The 19171-nt window shown below is 35.0% G+C and overlaps 2 protein-coding genes across 9 annotated transcripts; one reads left to right on the top strand and one right to left on the bottom strand.

Annotated features, from left to right (window-relative positions):
* Positions 1-1803: 1803 nt before the first annotated feature.
* LOC100813789 (protein NRT1/ PTR FAMILY 6.3) lies at positions 1804-6223 on the top strand. The gene is made up of 5 exons (XM_003538694.5): positions 1804-2103; positions 2230-2407; positions 2660-2699; positions 2813-3363; positions 5104-6223. Exons 1-5 carry the CDS (start codon positions 1989-1991, stop codon positions 5978-5980), a joined length of 1761 nt encoding a protein of 586 aa, XP_003538742.1. The 5' UTR covers positions 1804-1988; the 3' UTR covers positions 5981-6223.
* Positions 6224-7622: 1399 nt separating this feature from the next.
* Positions 7623-17621, bottom strand: LOC100808953 (oxysterol-binding protein-related protein 2A). Of its 8 annotated transcripts, none has more exons than XM_006590493.4 (11): positions 16886-17619; positions 14477-14839; positions 13485-13581; positions 12251-12693; positions 11166-11321; positions 10020-10187; positions 9790-9930; positions 9379-9606; positions 9148-9261; positions 8413-8602; positions 7623-8223 (listed from the first exon to the last, which is right to left on the bottom strand). In XM_006590493.4, the coding sequence occupies exons 1-10, from the start codon at positions 17297-17299 to the stop codon at positions 8423-8425; spliced, it is 2304 nt and encodes a 767-aa protein (XP_006590556.1). In that variant the 5' UTR covers positions 17300-17619; the 3' UTR covers positions 7623-8223; positions 8413-8422. The 8 variants fall into 8 exon arrangements, 7 of the variants coding, with proteins under 7 accessions (XP_006590556.1, XP_006590557.1, XP_040862503.1 ...); XM_006590494.4 differs by having other exon boundaries at positions 7623-8163; XM_041006569.1 differs by having other exon boundaries at positions 7623-8163; positions 14477-14836; positions 16886-17618.
* Between the last annotated feature and the right edge of the window lie 1550 nt (positions 17622-19171).

The raw sequence follows: 19171 nt of genomic DNA, 5'->3' as shown, positions 1-19171 counted from the left end.
AAACAGATCGAGTGGCAGCAATAACATTGCATGTGATAGGTAGAACTAAAGCAAGTCACTCTAAATTCTGCAAACATTTTGAACATTATGCAAAGAAGTTTCTCTATATTGAAGTACTGATCATGCAAGTCTCGAGGAGCACATGCACAACATTTACACGCTCATCAGAATCATCATAATTTTTATGAAAACAACACAAGCTTGTATGGTTAAGCAAAAAGCCGCACAGAGAGTAAAGTAAGCGGTTACAATGTATCCATACTATTCATTTTATTATTTTTAAAAGTATAGAATTTCAATGACCCTTAGAACTGGAAAATAAGGAGGCTTTTTTCTTCTAAACAACTATGATATTTTGAGACTCACTCTTTTTAAATACCTATTGAATATTTATCATTTTTTTTTTATTTCTCTTCTTATCACATCATATCACTTATAATATTTATAATTTTTTTTTTCTTTTTTATCACTCTTTCACTAGGTACCTACTAACATATTGGGTTTCAAAGTATTATTTTCTTAAATTAATGATACATTAGAAGCATCTCTTGTGGTACAAAATTATGTAAAATAGAGAAATATTTCTTGGATACCCATATACTATTCTATACCTAGAAAAAGAAAAAAAAATGATAGATATAATAACCATTTGATATGACGAAAAGATAGAAATAAAGATAAAATAAAAATGTTAATGAAATGTCTAAAATATTGAAGTGTCTAAATATCACTATTTTTGTGTTAAAATTTGATATATATCACCATTTTTAACATAAAAATGGGGCAGTTTGTTTAAAATTAAAAAATAATTTTTGTTTTATTAAAAAATAGATAGAATTTATTTTTTAATAAAATAAAATAAAAATATTTTTAAACAAAAATAAAAATAAAAAAACGAAAAAATTACTTATTTTATTAAAAAATATTTTAAAATAAATAATTTTAAACAAATGAACCAATATGACAATATCCCGTGCAAAACTTCATGCAGATTATCCATGTATTTATAATATGATAATGCGTAATTAGTTTATCATTAGTTAATTTAGTTTATTTGTTAACTGCTAACTTGCGTAATCTAGAGACAATTGTCTTGTAGTGGTCCGGTTGGCCGAAAAAAGGTGTCTTGCCGAATTTGCATGGACCAATTATGTATAATTGTTGGCCATTATATATGGACTACCAAATATTGCAGATTTATTGACGTAATTAATGATGAATTAAGAATCGGTGCTTTTGTAGTTTTCCTCAACTTATAAAACACTTAACTTTTCAATGAGACTCTTGTTTCATTTTCTGATGGAGAAAAGGAAATTCTATACGATTTCATATACTATGAACCATAACCAAAACCAACTTTTTATAAATTGATCTATTAGAGTTTCTATAAACTTTATAATAAATATTACTCATTAAAAAATCCCTAAAATTGATCACTTTAAAATTTAGCCAGCCAAAATAAATAATCAATATAATTATTATTAAATATGATACTCACGATTATGGTTTTAAATTGCGGTCTACAGTCATAATTGGAACCGTAGCGTCAAAATATTTTGACAAGATTTTTTTATTCAACACAATATGATCATAGTAAGTTTCACCATTCTCAGGAAACGGAATAAATTGAAGTACTAAGAAACACTGCCCTCAAATAAGTACTCATAAAATAAAACTAAAATAATTATTTTGAAAATTTACTCTCAACCATCAAAGGGAATGAATGATGAAGAAATTTTGGCAACTTCATGAGCATGAAATTATTGTTATATTGTTATTTTGTCCTATGTCATGATTGAGATGCAATATTTTTCATATAATTTAAATGAAAGGGTGGCTAGGCATAGGGTCAGAATTTGATTTTATAATATACATTCACAAACCCTGGTCGTGTTATGGCCCTCATCTTAGCTGTATATAAAGGTCCCCTTGTTTGTATTGTAGCCTTCAACCCTTAATAATCCCACCCCACCCCTCACCCTGCACCAATGAGCAACCTCCCTACAACTCAAGGGAAAGCCATCCCTGATGCCTCCGACTACAAGGGCCGCCCCGCCGAGCGCTCTAAAACCGGTGGTTGGACCGCTTCCGCCATGATATTAGGTCTCACAACTCAACCATATATACCTTATGTTTTATACTCAAATTATTATTATTTTTTTATAAATCTTCTTGAAGTGACTTGGGAAACAACGTGTTGATAATTGGTTTTTGCTTTATATATATCAGGAGGAGAAGTGATGGAGAGGTTGACAACACTAGGCATCGCGGTGAATTTGGTAACATATTTGACTGGGACCATGCATTTGGGTAATGCTGCCTCTGCCAACGTTGTAACCAACTTCTTGGGAACCTCCTTCATGCTCTGTCTGCTCGGTGGCTTCCTCGCCGATACTTTCCTCGGAAGGTCCGAATCTAATTGTTGCTCCCACTTATTACAATTAATATTATCTACTTAATGGAAAAACCAAGACCAGCGAGCTAGATCTCTATTATTTTATTCTATTCAATTCATCTTACTGTGCCGTCACCAACGTTCAATCCAATGAACACCATCTACTCTATTATTTTATTCTTTTCAATTCAATCCAAAGAAAGAAATAGATTGAGCTAGATCTCGTGAGTGTTCATTGGGTTTTTCGTTTTCTTTTCTCCACAGATACCGCACCATCGCCATCTTCGCTGCCGTTCAAGCAACTGTAAGAACCATCGATCACAACTTTCTATAGCATTTCACTTTGATATAAAACTTCAGTTTTTTAAGTTTCTTAATTTGGTGATGTAATTGAATGTGATGCGTTTATATATATAGGGTGTGACAATCTTGACAATATCAACCATAATTCCGAGCCTTCACCCTCCAAAGTGCAACGGAGACACCGTGCCACCTTGCGTGAGAGCAAATGAGAAACAATTAACGGTGCTTTATTTGGCGCTTTATGTAACGGCGCTCGGCACCGGAGGTTTGAAATCGAGTGTGTCCGGGTTCGGTTCGGATCAGTTCGATGATTCGGACGACGACGAGAAGAAGCAGATGATAAAGTTCTTCAACTGGTTCTACTTCTTCGTGAGCATAGGGTCTCTGGCCGCAACCACGGTTCTTGTGTACGTACAAGACAACATAGGACGAGGTTGGGGTTATGGTATCTGCGCGGGTGCGATCGTGGTGGCACTTCTCGTGTTCTTGTCGGGTACGAGGAAGTACCGTTTCAAGAAACTTGTGGGAAGTCCATTAACTCAGTTTGCGGAAGTGTTCGTGGCTGCTCTGAGAAAGAGGAACATGGAATTGCCCTCTGATTCATCATTGCTCTTTAATGACTACGACCCCAAGAAGCAGACTCTTCCTCATAGCAAGCAGTTCCGGTAAAATTTTATCACCAATCACCATCTCTTATTTTTTTCGTTTATTCTTTCTTGTGATAGATATTCCTGGATGATTCACTTTATTATTAAATTCATTAGCTGGAGTTACCTCCTTGAGTAAGCTTTGACTTTAGAGTAATCATTCACCGATGATACATCATCAATCATTCTTTTAATTACTTTGTAGATTGATTGATGTTCAACTAAAGTTTAAGTAGCTCGACCTAAACTTTCTCTTTTGGTTTTAATAACAACTTTCAATGAAACTATTTATATAATATTCTATTGTTCTGTGTAAGGTCTTGGTTGTCATTCCTTGTTAGCAATAGTTTGCTAAAAGATATATTTTTTTTATTGAAGAAAGTTATTTTCATACCAAAGAAAGGTGTATATAACTTGAAGATGGGAAGAGAAAGGTAAGAGGGAAAGGGATAAAAAGTAATAAGCTGGTGATGTGATGAGTGTGAAGTGAGTTTGAAAATTTGGATATGAAAAAAACAGATTTGGTTTTTTATTTATGGGTGTATGCGACAAGAAAAACTTTTTTTATTCCCACCAGTAATAAAGGACAATTTATAATGTTAGTAATACTTTTTATTATTTACTTACCTTGAAGAGGTTCTAAGCATTGGCCAACTGCTTTAAATTGTTTTTTACCGGTTTTGGATGCACGTATTAGGGCTTTTTTTCCCAGATTAAGGATTATTTTCATTTTACTTAAGCTAGCTAATTTTTTTAAAAAAAATTGCGCATATATGCAATTAAGTGCGGTTCAAGGGTAGTTTAAAATATTTGAATGAACAACATTTAGGAAGGTAGTTCGATTTGGTAGAAGCTAGCGTGAATGTTGGGCCAAAGAATCGACTACGTGGGAATGTAGAGCCAGATATGTAGAGCTAGTTGGCCATGAAAGGGAAAACCAATAACTTGTCTTGGCTCATTTGCTCTGTGGTCTGGAAAGAAGTCCACTTCACAAGCTTGGAGCAGAAATAAATGTATGGTTTAGAATATTTTGGAATACTTGCTATGGAATATGTATAGTACTACTACTACATGAGATAAATTAATAGCCATGATTTTTATATGTCTGCCCTTTGTGATTTGCTAAATATCCTCTTCCAATTTGCTTCAACGTATGGAGACAAGGACGAGAAAACACCTTTCTTTTGTTTTCTAATAATTGTCCCTAAAAAATCGAGTCCCTCTTACAACTCATAGAGGAATCAGAATCCAATCAACCCACGTAAAAGGCTATCTCCAAGTGGACATTCACGCGTCATTTGTCCTTGCATCAAACACACTCTTCTACTATTTCTTTTCTCACCTCTGCCTCTTAAACTCTGCCACCTCTTACACAGACAAGACTATCTGTATGCTACACCTGCGCTCAACAATTAATGCTCCCTGTTCACGTTCATGTGAATGTGATCTCCACTAATACTACTACTAAAACTCACATTAGTTTTTATTCAAGACAGCTTCTTTGGTTGCTATATGAGTCTATGACTATGATCCCACAAGCTTTTTGCCAAATTAAAACAAAGTATATTTAATCAAATAATACGCTTACTACGGAAAATAAATTTAATGGTCATGCACAGGCACGACCAATTGGATTTAATTATATAAAATAAGTTACATTATTTGCATGAATGTTACTTAACTTGATTCTATTAACTTTGGTGTCGGCTCACATATGAAATACTAATGAATATTTTAATTTGATGATTGAATGGGCAGTTTCTTGGACAAAGCTGCAATCATGGATTCATCAGAATGCGGAGGTGGAATGAAGAGGAAATGGTATCTTTGCACCCTAACAGACGTGGAAGAAGTGAAAATGATTCTAAGAATGCTACCCATATGGGCCACCACCATCATGTTTTGGACAATCCACGCTCAAATGACCACATTCTCGGTGTCACAAGCGACAACCATGGACCGTCACATAGGAAAAACATTTCAAATGCCCGCGGCATCAATGACCGTTTTCTTAATTGGAACAATTCTCCTAACTGTCCCCTTCTACGACCGTTTCATTGTTCCCGTGGCAAAGAAAGTGCTCAAGAATCCACATGGTTTCACCCCTTTGCAACGCATTGGAGTCGGTTTAGTACTCTCAGTGGTTTCCATGGTGGTAGGAGCACTGATAGAAATAAAGAGACTAAGATATGCCCAATCACATGGTTTGGTAGATAAGCCAGAAGCAAAGATCCCTATGACCGTGTTTTGGTTGATACCACAGAACTTGTTTGTGGGGGCAGGGGAGGCATTTATGTACATGGGGCAGTTGGACTTTTTCCTTAGAGAGTGTCCCAAAGGGATGAAAACAATGAGCACGGGATTGTTCTTGAGCACACTCTCTTTGGGGTTTTTCTTTAGCACCTTGTTAGTGTCTATAGTGAACAAAATGACAGCACATGGTAGGCCATGGCTCGCAGATAATCTTAACCAAGGGAGGCTCTATGACTTTTACTGGCTCTTGGCTATATTGAGTGCTATAAATGTGGTCTTATACTTGGTTTGTGCTAAGTGGTACGTCTACAAGGAGAAGAGGCTTGCTGAAGAGTGCATTGAATTGGAAGAAGCAGATGCTGCTGCTTTCCATGGCCATTGAATCTTCTCCCGCCAACCTTTTCTCTTGTTTCTCTCTTTTTTCTTTTCTTTTTTTTAAAATTTTTTTCAAAATCCCCCCTGCTTGTATCAAAATGTTAAACAAGTATTTCCACACGAAAAAAAGAAATGCCTAGCATCTGGTTACCCATAATTATAAATAAGCTTGTAAGATGTAACCATTTTCTATGTGTTTATACTGTGAAAAAGAAAAAGAGGCAAATAAATTGAATTGTTTGCCCCATAATTGTGAGCTCTAATTTAGTTATGTTGCTTCATCAATCTGATGACTGATCCTTGTCTTAATTATACTCACATGTTTCTTTCAAACGTGACAGTAAGTCCCACAATCATTTGGACACATAACAACATGCAAAGTGATGGTGGGCGCAAACGAGCTTGTAGTTCACTAGTTATCATTCATCACTTCAGTCTTTGGACCCTGGCCCGCCATTTTGTGACCCAGCAAAACTAAATACTTATCGACTTAGTATCCCTTTGCGTTACTAACGGTACGTGTAGAGTAAAAATTTATCCAACTGATAATCAAATTTCATAAAGTTAATTAGTTTTTTTAAAATGACGTTGGAACAGATTAAATCATAATGTCAATTTTAAAAAAATATAGAACAAAATGGTTGTATTTTCGTCTTTTTTTTAAAAAAAATATTTATCGTAAGCTTTATAATAATATTCTACTAAAACATAATGTACACATAGTCTGTGCGATGTTATGGTAATGCAAGTTTTTGAATTAGTTAAAAAAGTTATAAACTATCTTAAAATGATTTCCAAATATATTCTTAAACCTCAATTTAAAATTCATAAATGAAATAATATTGAACTTGGCCCAATGCCTTCATTAATTATTTTAAAATTAATCATTTCTATTGTGTTGTTGTTTTAGAAGAAAAATCTCAAAATCAATTTTTTATTGTTTTCTTTAATCGTAATTATAGTTTTTCTCAAAAAATCAATTCGATAATTTTTATTTTTGTTGCGGTTGTGAATTGATCTTAGATTGCTGAAAATGACACTAGATTATTAGTTATTGTGATTTGATATATTTGCCGACACCGTAGTCTTATCATTAAGAATATTGATTTTTGTAATTTTGATGATTAAATTATGCATGAATTCTTAAGTTAAATAACTTCATTTGTCTATAAAGATGTAATAGTAGAGTTTGTTTTCTCCCCTTTTATTGTAAATCAATAAAAAAATTCCTTCACCTCTCTTTCTCTTCCCCTTTCTATTAAAATCTCTCTTCTCCTAATTTATGTTAATGTTTTTCTTAGTCTTTCTCAATGATACCATATGTTACATCAAGCATCTCACAGTATTATTTTATAGATGTTTTTAATCCTTAAAATTTAGAATGAATCCGATTAAGATCATTTAAATTATGCTTTTACTTCCTCGGTTACTATTTAGAGACTAAAAAAAAGTTTTAAAAGATATTTTAATCCCTCAATTTAATGTTTAAGGGCTAAAAATATAATTTTTCATATTTGAGAAACCAAATAATTTTTAAAAACAATTGAAACTAAAATCAAATTTATCCAAAATTTCAGAGGCTAAAAATATAATTAGGCAACATATGTTTGAAATTCATATATATATTTATGAAATAAAATAGGAGAAACTTAAGATAAAACCTCTCGTCATTTATCATTTATTACTACTAAAATTCAATCAATTTACCTAATAAATCAATAGCCTTTCGGGCTGAGTATAGCTATAACAGGATATGGGGATCTATCCTTAAATCAGCTAATACCCCCCAAATAATTACATACAAACAGTAAAAGGGTAAAAATTGACTGACTAAGACGCCGTGATCCAACAACTGTTCCTCAGCTGGGTTTTTTTCTCATATATATGCACATCCAAGACCAAGTAACAATTTCAATTTAAGATTATCAAAGGATCGCAACTCTCTTCCGGGCAAACCCTGGTCCCTGGTCCCTAAGGTCAAGAAAATTACAACAGAAGTAGCCATGGCCATGCAAGTCGTTTCAATTCACAAAGCAGCATCGAGAAACAAATGTTGGAAGTTAATTTTGCTACCCTTTCAATTGTTCATTGTTCCTATATCACCAACACACGGCCCATGCACAAAGCCTGTACCATGACTGCTTTAAGGATCCCCGACTACAGCGGTTTCGTAAATCTTAATCCCCCATTCTGTCAAAACAGATATATCCCCATGCAACAATATTAAAGATAAACCATCACGATCATTATCTGCGTCAAATGAGTACGTCATTGTTTTACGATTTTTATCATTTACGAACGTACTGAGTTACAGCTCAAGACCTACAAAGGTGTCTCAGACACAGCAAACTCATTTGTGTTTTTTTTTAATGAAATATCCGTATGTAGTTCAACTTTAACTTAATCAAGCAGCTCTATCTGGAAAATATGTAAGGTTACCTGAACCAAATTAAGATGCACCTAACGGATCGGTAGAGTCTTCATTAAATTCACCAAATGTATTAGGGCATCCGTCCCATCTTCCATGCTCTCTCGCTTCCCAATACCCACCAACGTATCGAAATGTTCCATTTTCACCTTCTCTTCGGAACCACCTAGGCTTCCAACCACTTTCTTGTATTTTCCTTGACTGTAGACATAAGAACCATGATGATCATCAATAAAGGAGAAGAAAGAAGTACAATGATTATCAATTTATCATCAGTATACTAGGCAGATAATATCAGTAGAATACTAATTACAAGACAAAAAGCTGAGCACAAATAAGGTCAAAAATATATATGAATTAGTAAAGCAACATTACAAGAACTAAAAATAGAAACAAGATAAAAATAGCATGGCACTTTTGCAATCATTACAAGAACTCAATGAAGCCGGAATTTTAATTTTTAAAACCAAACATACCCTAATAATCATTACAAGAACACAAACGACTTACGTAATAGGCAACAAGCTATATATAATTATGTGGATACAATTTAATTAATATCAAGTACCTTCAAAATTGAATAAGTGATGAGCGGTAACAATTAAAACAGAATCGTTGAGAACCACAGGCCAGAAAACAGAACTCTAAACCCTCATCTACCCCCAATACTCCAAATACAAGGGGAACGACAATTCGTGCATGCTCATAGCAGCAAAGACGAAAAAGCTATCAGAATTCAGACATACCATTCTCTGCCGCTTTTCCAACCTTTGTTTCTCCAAATTAGCCCTCTCGTATTCCCCATTCTCTAGATCCCGTTGATCTGGTCTGAGCCTGGAATCCGTGGGCGGGAGCTTCTCCTTTAATCCGTGATCAAATACCCGGGATCAGAAAAAGCTATAAACAACAATTAGAGACGCATATATAAGAAGTGGAATGCGTACTATCAAATAATGATCTAATACATCATTATATACCTTCAGTCCCGGAGTAAGCTCATTCAGAGTGATGGCAAATGGTGTCAAATTATACCGGGTGAGATTAGGAGATGGCATAGTCCTTTTCCACAACAAGGATGCGTTTGATGAAGTGAAATCTTTAGGCTTGACATTTACATTGCCATTCATATAATACATGCTGTCATCCCACTTGCCAAATAATGTGGCAACTTTTTTCCCTGTTACATCTTCGATAAATCCATGCACCTAATTGAACGCGGGATACACACTGAATGAATGAGATGTTAACCAAAAAAATGACTTAGCAGATAATGTGTTACTTTGGAATTTAGACAGGCGAAATTTAAGGAGTAGAGAAGATAAATAGAATAATATAAAGAACAGGTTGCAAAGAATTGTGACTTGCCACTAATAACCAATAACTCTTACCTGGCGAGGATTTCGATCAAGGATCGTCTGCTCTTTGAACTTGAGTCTGCATGAATATGTACGATTACCACGTATATCCATGTTCCCATGATGATCACAGTATATTTTCCCAAGGATAAGATTATAGATCGTGGTGGTGACCTAATAGTAGAAACAACAATAATCATAACATTAATTTTAGAGAGAATATATACGATCAATAATAGATAGTGTGATTTTACAATGCACACCTTGCTCCACTGAAATATTTCCCCATCACTGAACTCTAGGGTCAGAACACCCACTGGGTCAAGCTGAATTGACCTTCCCCAAAACTTTGAATGGATGTTGGTGTCAGCCCAAAACTTCCATCCTCTACCTTCGCAGTGGCAGGCAATGAGAGTCGGATGGTGACTGACCTGTTTCACACATAATGTCAGGGAACGTGAAATATATTGGCAGGTTGATGAATTGCACATATTAAGACTAGCTAGACAAAAATACATACAAGATCGAATTCCATGGAGATGTAATCTATGCCAAAAAATTATCATGTATGAACTGCTGGAACTTGTAAACATGCATGATGCATGGTTTCTTACTAATTCATAATAAATAAACTCAAGAAAGACAATGTATGCATTGAACTTCCTCATCGTCATTGTTAAGACCACACCACAACTGAGTCTACAACAATATAAGATATTTTATTTACTTCAATAAAGTTACAAAACCGAACCTTGGACCAAAAAGACGAAAAAGATTAAAAGAATAACAAGTCCACTTCTCAATATAAAGACAAATTACACGTATCTCCCCCAAGAGATGAGAGATGCTTAAATAAATTGTTTCCCCTGAATTTTGTAATATTATAGTTCCCTCCTCCTATGAGATAAAAATGTTCTACAGTTAGTTTATTTTAAAGAAAATAAATCTGTAAGAGGTGATGAGCATCTATAAACGACCTTCCTGGGAATATTTTTCCACTCTCTACGCCTCTAAGTATCACCCGCAGGCTGCAGCTAATTTTGAACACCCTACTATCAACATAGGGACTTCAGGAGACGAATTTAAGTGTTGAACACCTCTATTATGGAATTTGAGATTTCATTCGATTTCCATTTCATCTTTTACTGTCACATTGAGCACTATGTAATTTAAGTAATCAACATTCAGTGGGAGTGTAATTTACCTTAGAAGTAAATAAGTTGCTTTACATTATACTTCTCTAAGTTTTTAACTAATAAAAGTCTAATGAAAGTAATTTAATTTTAGGAAATTTTATCAATATTTGTTAAGCCCAAAAGATATCCAAACTAAAATTCGACCTTATCTCTTCTTAGCCTTTTTAGATTCCAATCCTGTATTTCAGCTTCATTAAATCACAAGGAACTAACCTTCTCGGAAAAGAAGCGAATTCCTTTGTCGGGGTAATCAGCTTCGTAGGTTTCTCCTAATAAAGGATTAAAGGGTTTACAATTACGACCTTCAGATGACGCATATCCGGAAACTGCAAATGCGGCAACATACAATGCCCGAAGGAGACCGTTTCCCTGCAAAATAATTCAAAGGGTAAAACTATCAAATACAATATTATCATTAATCCTTCTACCACAAAATACTCATTTGTTACATACAAATTTATAGAATTTATTACGGCATTGGTTATTTCACTGTCAAATTTATGATTTCAACTTTGAATCATATTATCATCAATTTCTGCTATAAAAAAATATGTAAAGTGTGAGGTTGAATAGATGGAAAGTCAAAACCTGAAAAAGAGAGTACAGATTGAATTTTCAAACAAGAATGAAAAATGAAGCAGATATTATTTTCTACCTTCTCATGCTTTGGTTGCACAGGCAAGTACAAAGTGAATTTATTTTCATATTATCCACCTACTCACTTTTTTTCAGGCTCAACCAACCAAGCACACTCCTACGGGAAAGATGAAAATTTACTAAATGTTGCCACTTGCCAAATTATTAGTAGTTTAGTATTACTCACAAATTGACTCATTTCTCGAGATTAGAAAAAACAAATCCATAATATAAAGGGCAGATGCACCACATGGTCATGAGGCAACTGAGAAAATACTCATTTATCACAAGAACAAATTCATAGAAATTATAAGGTATGGTTAATTTCATACTGTCAAATCATGATTTTTCCCTCTTGCTCTTCTCCTCTGTGTGAGGTAAAAAGAACTTAATGAGTGAAACTATAAACATAAAAGCTACGAAGTTAAAATAGTGCTGTAAGATTACTGAATCTCTCTGTATATTAGAGATGGAAACAACCCTAAAACATTCTAGGTAGAGTTGCAAAGAGAAGTCGTAAAATTATCATGTTTCACTATACAATAACAGATTTAGGGCTAAAGAGGTGCTTTTGAAAATGTGGTCATTCAACTTCAATACGAGTTTTAAATTTGTATTGATTGCAATTGAACACTGGTGAGAGGCATAAAGATGTATCTTACTGATTTTCCGTACTCATAAGCTTGATCCAGAAGATAAGAGTACTCCAAGTCCTCACAACACTTTTGTAGGGATGATATCGGCTCATTAAAGTATACCGGGAGACAAACTCTCGTTAGATCTTTTCCCAAATTGTCCTTGATCATTGACCAAAGACTAACACCCTTCTCTTTCTCAACAGGATCTGGAAGCTTTTTTCGTCTTGCTATCTGAGGGTGCTTATAATTACAGACCATTTTCTCAGGATGAATGTTCTCTGTATCAGTGTATAGTGTGTTGGGTTCCCTACACCTGTCCACTTGATTCATAGCTCCCGCTGACTCACACTTGCAATCAGGCTCTGTAAAACACTCTCTGGTATCATAATATGAGATTTCATCTTCATCTGACACTTCCTCCATCTCTTGTTTCTCAATATCATCAGATGATTCAGTTGTACTACATTCTGATATCCAAAAGTATATATGAAAATAATAGTACATCTACAAAGGACAAGATCATAAATAATGAAGGTTGCAGACAGATTCATTGTAGACAAATTTACCCAAAGACAAAGGACAAAATATTATTTCACACTTATCCACAGCGACAGTGCTCATGAGTATCTAGCGAAGTGTGATAAATGTACTCAGCATGTTTATGAAGTATATAGTCTTTACTCTGGTTGAATGAATTAATAATTGAGCAAATCATGGATTCATGCCCCTCAAATTCACATATAAATTGCCTCCCAAATATATTGAAATCTATTAGAAGTCAACAGGTAGAGACATATGAACTAGGATCCATCAAAAATATTAATTTACTCGAATCTTACAATGTATAGTTTACTAATAGCCATCAGATTCATTTTCAAAACAAAACAGACATATGAACTTGAATCTAAAAGATGAAATAAAATAATGAAAGAAAAGTTCTTTGAAGATGCTGGTAAAAATTCTATTGGTTGAATTAAACTCTACATCTTGGGAAAAAGAAAAAACAAGTCCATGTTCTAAGGGCATTTAGCCAAATATAAATATTTCCATCATTCAAGAAATGCTTGCATTGCAATATCAAATATGATATCAGCAATGTTCCTCCTGTTCATATAAGACAGAACCACCGGTCCCTGTGATAACTTTCAACACAACAAAGATTCCGCATACAATCACATGCTTATTACATCAAATAAGAAAGACAAAAGTCACAGCATAGATATAAACAGAAAAGCATTGGTAACAAATATAGAAGTACCACTATATTTTCCACGTCCAAGACTTGAAAACTCATTCTTTGTTAATTGGTATTCACCATTGTGTATGGCAGCGGCCTCAGGTTCAGTATTAGCTGCCTGCTTATTATAGTCAATACTCAATAGCAAATCAGTTTAGTCACATACGAATAAGAGCTTTCACATTGAGAAGATAAACATATACAGAAAACGGCACACTGAAATGATAATTGAATTGACATAAACCCGTGAATTACAATTACATTTTTTGGTGAGGGGAGGAAGGAGAAAACTATTGATGCCGCCAACCGAAGTCACCAGTGACGTGACTCTTTAAAAGACATTAGAAAAAACCCACAAAAAAGCCAAGAATGCATGACCACATGAACCAAACAGGCCATGTGGTCTAGCAAAAAAAAAAAAAATTGACTTCGTTCTTGATTGTATTATAACAATAGCACTTCATTTTGAATTATACCAATACAAGTGGTCAGATAACTTCATCATAATGATCCTATCGCCACATATACCTTAGACATGTATTCATGCGTTTGACAGAACTAAGAAGCACAATAATGATGGAATAAAATATATAAACAGCAAAATTTAAAACTATATAGATAAAATATTGAAATTTTATGCTCGAACATTTATTTAGAATAAAGAAAGTAATATGCGTGACAAGATAACAGTCTCCTTACATATAAGATAGCTTCTAAAAAATAATTGATGGTAAAGGAGACTGAAAAGAAACCTTAGGAGTGACCCGGTCATAAATTATTAACAAAAGAGAGAAACTTTAGAAATAAAATGAAATGGAATCTTTAAATTATTGCACAAATAATAATTTACAGAATATTATGCTATCTTTCACCAAATTTAAAATGATAAAGATGTTGTGGGAATAGTAAACTAATAAATATCCCGCAGTCCTTTAAGTATTCAAATGAACCCAATACGGAGGAAGATAGTGACAAGCACTCCAGAACAAAGCACAAGGTAAGAAATTAATTACCTCTAACTGCCTTATTGTATCGAGCAAATTAGATCGCTCTTGACAAAGAACTTCAAGTTGTCCTTGCATTTCGGAGAACTCTGTGAGCAAAATTTGCTCACACTCCTTTACAAGGTTCTCACCGGTACCCTCTTCAAGCAAGCGTATCTTAAGCCTCTCGGTTGACAAGGATATATTATTAGGTGCAAGCAAGAGATGATCATTGAGTGGTTGAAGAGGATACAGGCCACGTGTTGAAACCAAGGCTTGTATCCACGCCACCCGATCTTTCCTCGAATCAGTTCTCAGATGGAATGTCTTCGTTGCTGTAAATATATAGAAACGCCGATCATCTGACTTGCTCTCTCTAAACGACGAAATCTGCTAAGCATTCACGCGATGTAACTTCAATTTCAATGCACGAAGAAACTCACTCTAACCATGTTTGCTTTTCGTTGAAAAAGAATAATTAAAAGGAACAGGATTTATAGATATAGATAACAAAAGAAATTAAAACTAATAATAATGATAACAAATACTACCAAATTTGTACGAAAAAGAAAAATAGTGATATTCTTGTTCATTAAAAGGAAAAAAGAAAATAATATTAGAGTAAAACGAAGCAGCATGACAACAAAATTTATGGGGAGAGCCCACCCTGACAGCACGTTGATACAAAGAAAAACGGGGATAAGTTTCCCAAGAAGATACACAATAAACAAGTTTAAAAAGTAAGGACGCCTCCTACCACCTCAACCAAAAAACACCAAAATTGTGTAGTTAACGAAAGACGCTTAGCAATAATCAGAACACGCGGAACACACAGGCCCGCCAGGTTTTGGACCTCCAAACCAATGTGCCATGTTTATATTATTATGATATAAGTTTGAATTAATAGCAAGTGTAGAATACTAGAATAACTTGGGTAATATAGTAAAACATGATTAATTGTCTCTTACTTTCCTTCTTTGCTTTCCCCTTTTATATGGGAGAAGTGGGGTGGCTTTTTTTTATCTTGAACATCAATGATAGAGTAATTGTTTCCCAATTTACTTAAAATATATATGATCATTAAAAAGTAAAATAACAAAAGCAAACTACTCGAGAGTTGAAAAGATAATGCCCCACCAAAATGCTGCCTAATCCAACATACGTGTTCTTTTTTTTTTTTTTCAGAAAATATGCTTCGTTTTTGGATAAGACCACTAACTGAAAAGACTTTTTACCAAGGTTGCTTAAAGTAACGTCTGAGCCCTTGCAACTTACATAGCTAAACGCACGCCAGTCCAAGATCCCTAATGAACTGCCGTTGAATCACCGTACTGTTTAACATTTTTTTTTTCTACTCCACGACACTACTATGTCTATAATGTAAGGGTAACTCCTTCAAGTCATGTATTACCGTTAAGGCCAGCAAAAGAAAAGCCAAAAAGTATGCACCGTCGTTTTTTCTCTCTCCCCAAATATTTACAAGCTACAGGAACATGCTCTGACGAAAGTGGAAAGGAAGAGCGAACCAGAAACAAAACAAGACAAGAGAAAGACGTACGGCGAAAAAATAGTGAAAAAGAAAATAAGGGAAAAAAGTCCAAAAAAGAATAATTTACTGGTAACAGGAAGGGCTCCAAAGATAACCGGTGTATTTAGTGCTTCATATTTTTAAGCTGAAATGGTAGACGAGTTAAGGTAGTATTGGCAGAAAAACGGGTGCGAAGAGGAAGCAATATTAATAAGAGTAGAGCTGAAACGAAGAAATGCATCCACCAACGACCAATGGCAACACAGGCGCAGCAATGATGTGATTGTGACCGCCTACGTCTAGACGTAGCCTACCGTACCCCCCCTCGGCCACCGGTTGATGTGACCCACTCTACATTAACAACCAGTTATTAAAACCGCAATTAGAAACACCAATTTTCAATTTGATATTAATTGCAATTTGCGACTGATCCGGTTCCTTTGAAATCGCACCCAAGTCCAGCCACGAGCGAGAGAAAACCAATTCACAGCGAACAATGGCTGAAACCCACGGGTTTCCACACTACTGCTCGCTCCAACAGAAAATGTTCCTTTTCAGTGCCAGAAGAAGAATCAGGTTCAGGTGGATAATTTTCATGGCCGGAACCAAAGAACGAATCCTTAAGTCTTTGCAATAATCACTAATCATATATCACCAAAAATTAAAGCACCAATAAATAGCATTTTACTGGCATATTTGAAATCGAAAATCAGAATGTTTTTATTGTTTCCTAATGCTAACTCGAAGCGATCTAGTGCCGTAAAAACAGTAACAGTATAACTGAGGAGTCAGACCACACCGCCAACGCTTGCGATGATCCTTTATTAATTTCCTGAATCGATAAAATTAGATAATGGAACAAAACAAAATCAACAAGCGCGTCATGCGTGGGTATATATAGAGTTAGTTACCTTGAGATGGACAACGCCGGAAGAAGAAGAAGTTTTGCGGTGCTTCCGTCGTGTGACAGTGGCGGCGCCGTCCACTCGTGCGAGACGGTTGGTGGAAATTTCTCCGATGAGGCGAACGTCGTCGGAAGGAATGAGGAGGTTGAGATTCTCCGGACAGCGGATCTTGGCGTAGGAGAGAACGCCATTCCGCAAGAGGAACCAGCGGGATCTCCAGCCTTTGCCGTAGTTGGTCCATTTGTAGAGAACGCCGGCGACGGTGGTCTCCGATCCCTGAGCAGCATTGCCATGAGATCCCGCCGCCGGGAGGCTACTGGTTCGGAAAAGCGCCGCCGGCTCCCGCTCCGGCGAATGTTTGCCGATTCCTGGACTCTCGAGGGAGATACAGCACAGCGGGTGCATCTCTTTCACTCGCATTTTTCTCTCCCTTACAAGATATTTCTTCCTAATTTTCGCTCCTTTTTATTTATTTTAATGTGACGGTTTTACTAACGCTGATAAAATATTCTAATTATTTTCTTCATTGATTCCGTGCTCTCAAAATGAGAGAGGTTGGAATAAGAAGGAGCCGAGAGGAGTGAAACTGAGATGGAGAATTAAAAGGACATGGAAGGAGGTTGGGTGATGGATACATTAGTGTAGAAAAAAGAGTGCAAATGAAAATAGCTTAGAATTTTATTTTTAGAAAAAAATGAGATTAGTACATGCAAATGAATAAATTAATGTGTTGAAGGAGGGGATAGCCGGCGGGTATATATATAAGTTACATTAGGCAAAGGAGACGAGAAAGGGGCACAGTTGTAATAAATAGAAATGACAAGGGTTTTAAATGGGAAAGAGAAACACGTCGCTAGTGTTTACTTGTTTTTTACTTTTTTTTCCTTTCATTTTTGGACACCTTCTAGAAGAAAAAAATATATATGTATAATGTATTTCAATACGGTTGGAAAAGCTAAAGGCTGCGAAGTAGGAACTGCGAACTGCACCACAGCACCAGTCCCCAACCTCAACCTCTATTCAGAATTTAAAGTGAGAGAAAGTTCCTAAGAAATGCGAGAGATTTTTTTTTTTTTTTTACGGTGAGATAAAGTTATTTCTTTTAAAAAATATAAAATCATTAGACAAAAGGTAAGACATTTAACTTGGGCCTGCCCGCTCCGGTTAACTACGCCTTAGCTATCTTTTTTCTGTTCAATTTATTAGTTTGCAATTACGGAAAGGCGTGCATGCAGAATCGCGAAATGGAAATAGGATGCTTGGCTTAATCTAATTTAAGAAAAAACGTCAATGTATACAGGTCATTTTTAAGTATATTTGTGCAAGAAAGATCGATAGAGAGTAAAATAAAGAAAAAGAGGGAGAGTGATAATTACAATAAAAATAATATAAGAAATGAAGAGGGAAATAAATTTAAAAAGTAAATGAAAGATAAAATAAATATATAATAATAATTAATCAACAACGATCACTCCTAATTTAATTTGGCCTTTCATTGCAATATGCATGCAAGTACCTTAGCTAGTTAGCCTCATCAGAGGTAGATTGTCAAAAGTACCAGTGTTTATGATTTGTGATTGTGTATTGGTTTGGAGTGGAATCTATATTTTATTCAAATATTGTACTAGAACATATGGTCAAGGCTTTTCTTACGTAAAACTCGCCACTAGTAGCAGTTCAAATACCGACTCAATAAGCTCTAGCAGATATAGCTAGGTCCATAGTTTACAGTAAATTATAGGGTCGTCAAAAGTTCTTCTTTTAGGCCTGGATATAGCTGGAGTCACCTTGCTACATGCATATGCCTACGGTAGTGGAAATTGGAAGGAAGATAGATATGATTTTTAAAGTTGGAAACGATTTTCTTCCAAGTACTAATTAATTAATTGCAGCTAGGCGAAAAAGTTGTCGAATACGGAAGTGGACTGTTGGGAGGAAATTGAAAATGGATGGGTTTTTAAAAATGTGAAAACCGCTAGTGTGTAAGTGTCAACTGTTTCTTTGTCATAAGAAGTAAAAAAACGTAAGTATATATAATGTGAAAAAATAATGCAAATTAAAATAATATATATCATTACTCAATTATAAACTTGTATGGTTAAATCATTGTTTGAGAAATGAATACTGCTTTATCGAAAGACAAAATAAATAAATAAAATACTGCGTGACACTAGCAAGGCACGGCACCAATCATGGTCCGAAATTGAAATGTAAACATGAAAGAATAAGTATTTTTGATAGAGATCATTCGTGTCCTTCGTAGAGACAGACAGCTTTGCTCGAGTAGGATAA

This window comes from Glycine max, chromosome 11, assembly GCF_000004515.6.
Source record: "Glycine max cultivar Williams 82 chromosome 11, Glycine_max_v4.0, whole genome shotgun sequence".
Lineage (NCBI taxonomy): Eukaryota > Viridiplantae > Streptophyta > Magnoliopsida > Fabales > Fabaceae > Glycine > Glycine max.
This window is presented reverse-complemented; position numbering and strand designations above follow the sequence as displayed.

Bases quoted from the DNA above. Each gene is read 5' to 3' on its own strand.
- LOC100813789 (XM_003538694.5), top strand. From the start codon at position 1,989: ATGAGCAACCTCCCTACAACTCAAGGGAAAGCCATCCCTGATGCCTCC. The intron at 2,408-2,659 runs GTCCGAATCTAA...TTTTCTCCACAG, and splicing joins GCCGATACTTTCCTCGGAAG to ATACCGCACCATCGCCATCT. The intron at 2,700-2,812 runs GTAAGAACCATC...TTATATATATAG, and splicing joins TCGCTGCCGTTCAAGCAACT to GGTGTGACAATCTTGACAAT.
- LOC100808953 (XM_006590493.4), bottom strand. From the start codon at position 17,299: ATGCGAGTGAAAGAGATGCACCCGCTGTGCTGTATCTCCCTCGAGAGT. The intron at 14,840-16,885 runs GTAACTAACTCT...GTGAATGCTTAG, and splicing joins CCGGCGTTGTCCATCTCAAG to CAGATTTCGTCGTTTAGAGA. The intron at 13,582-14,476 runs GTAATTAATTTC...TATAATAAGCAG, and splicing joins ATACAATAAGGCAGTTAGAG to GCAGCTAATACTGAACCTGA.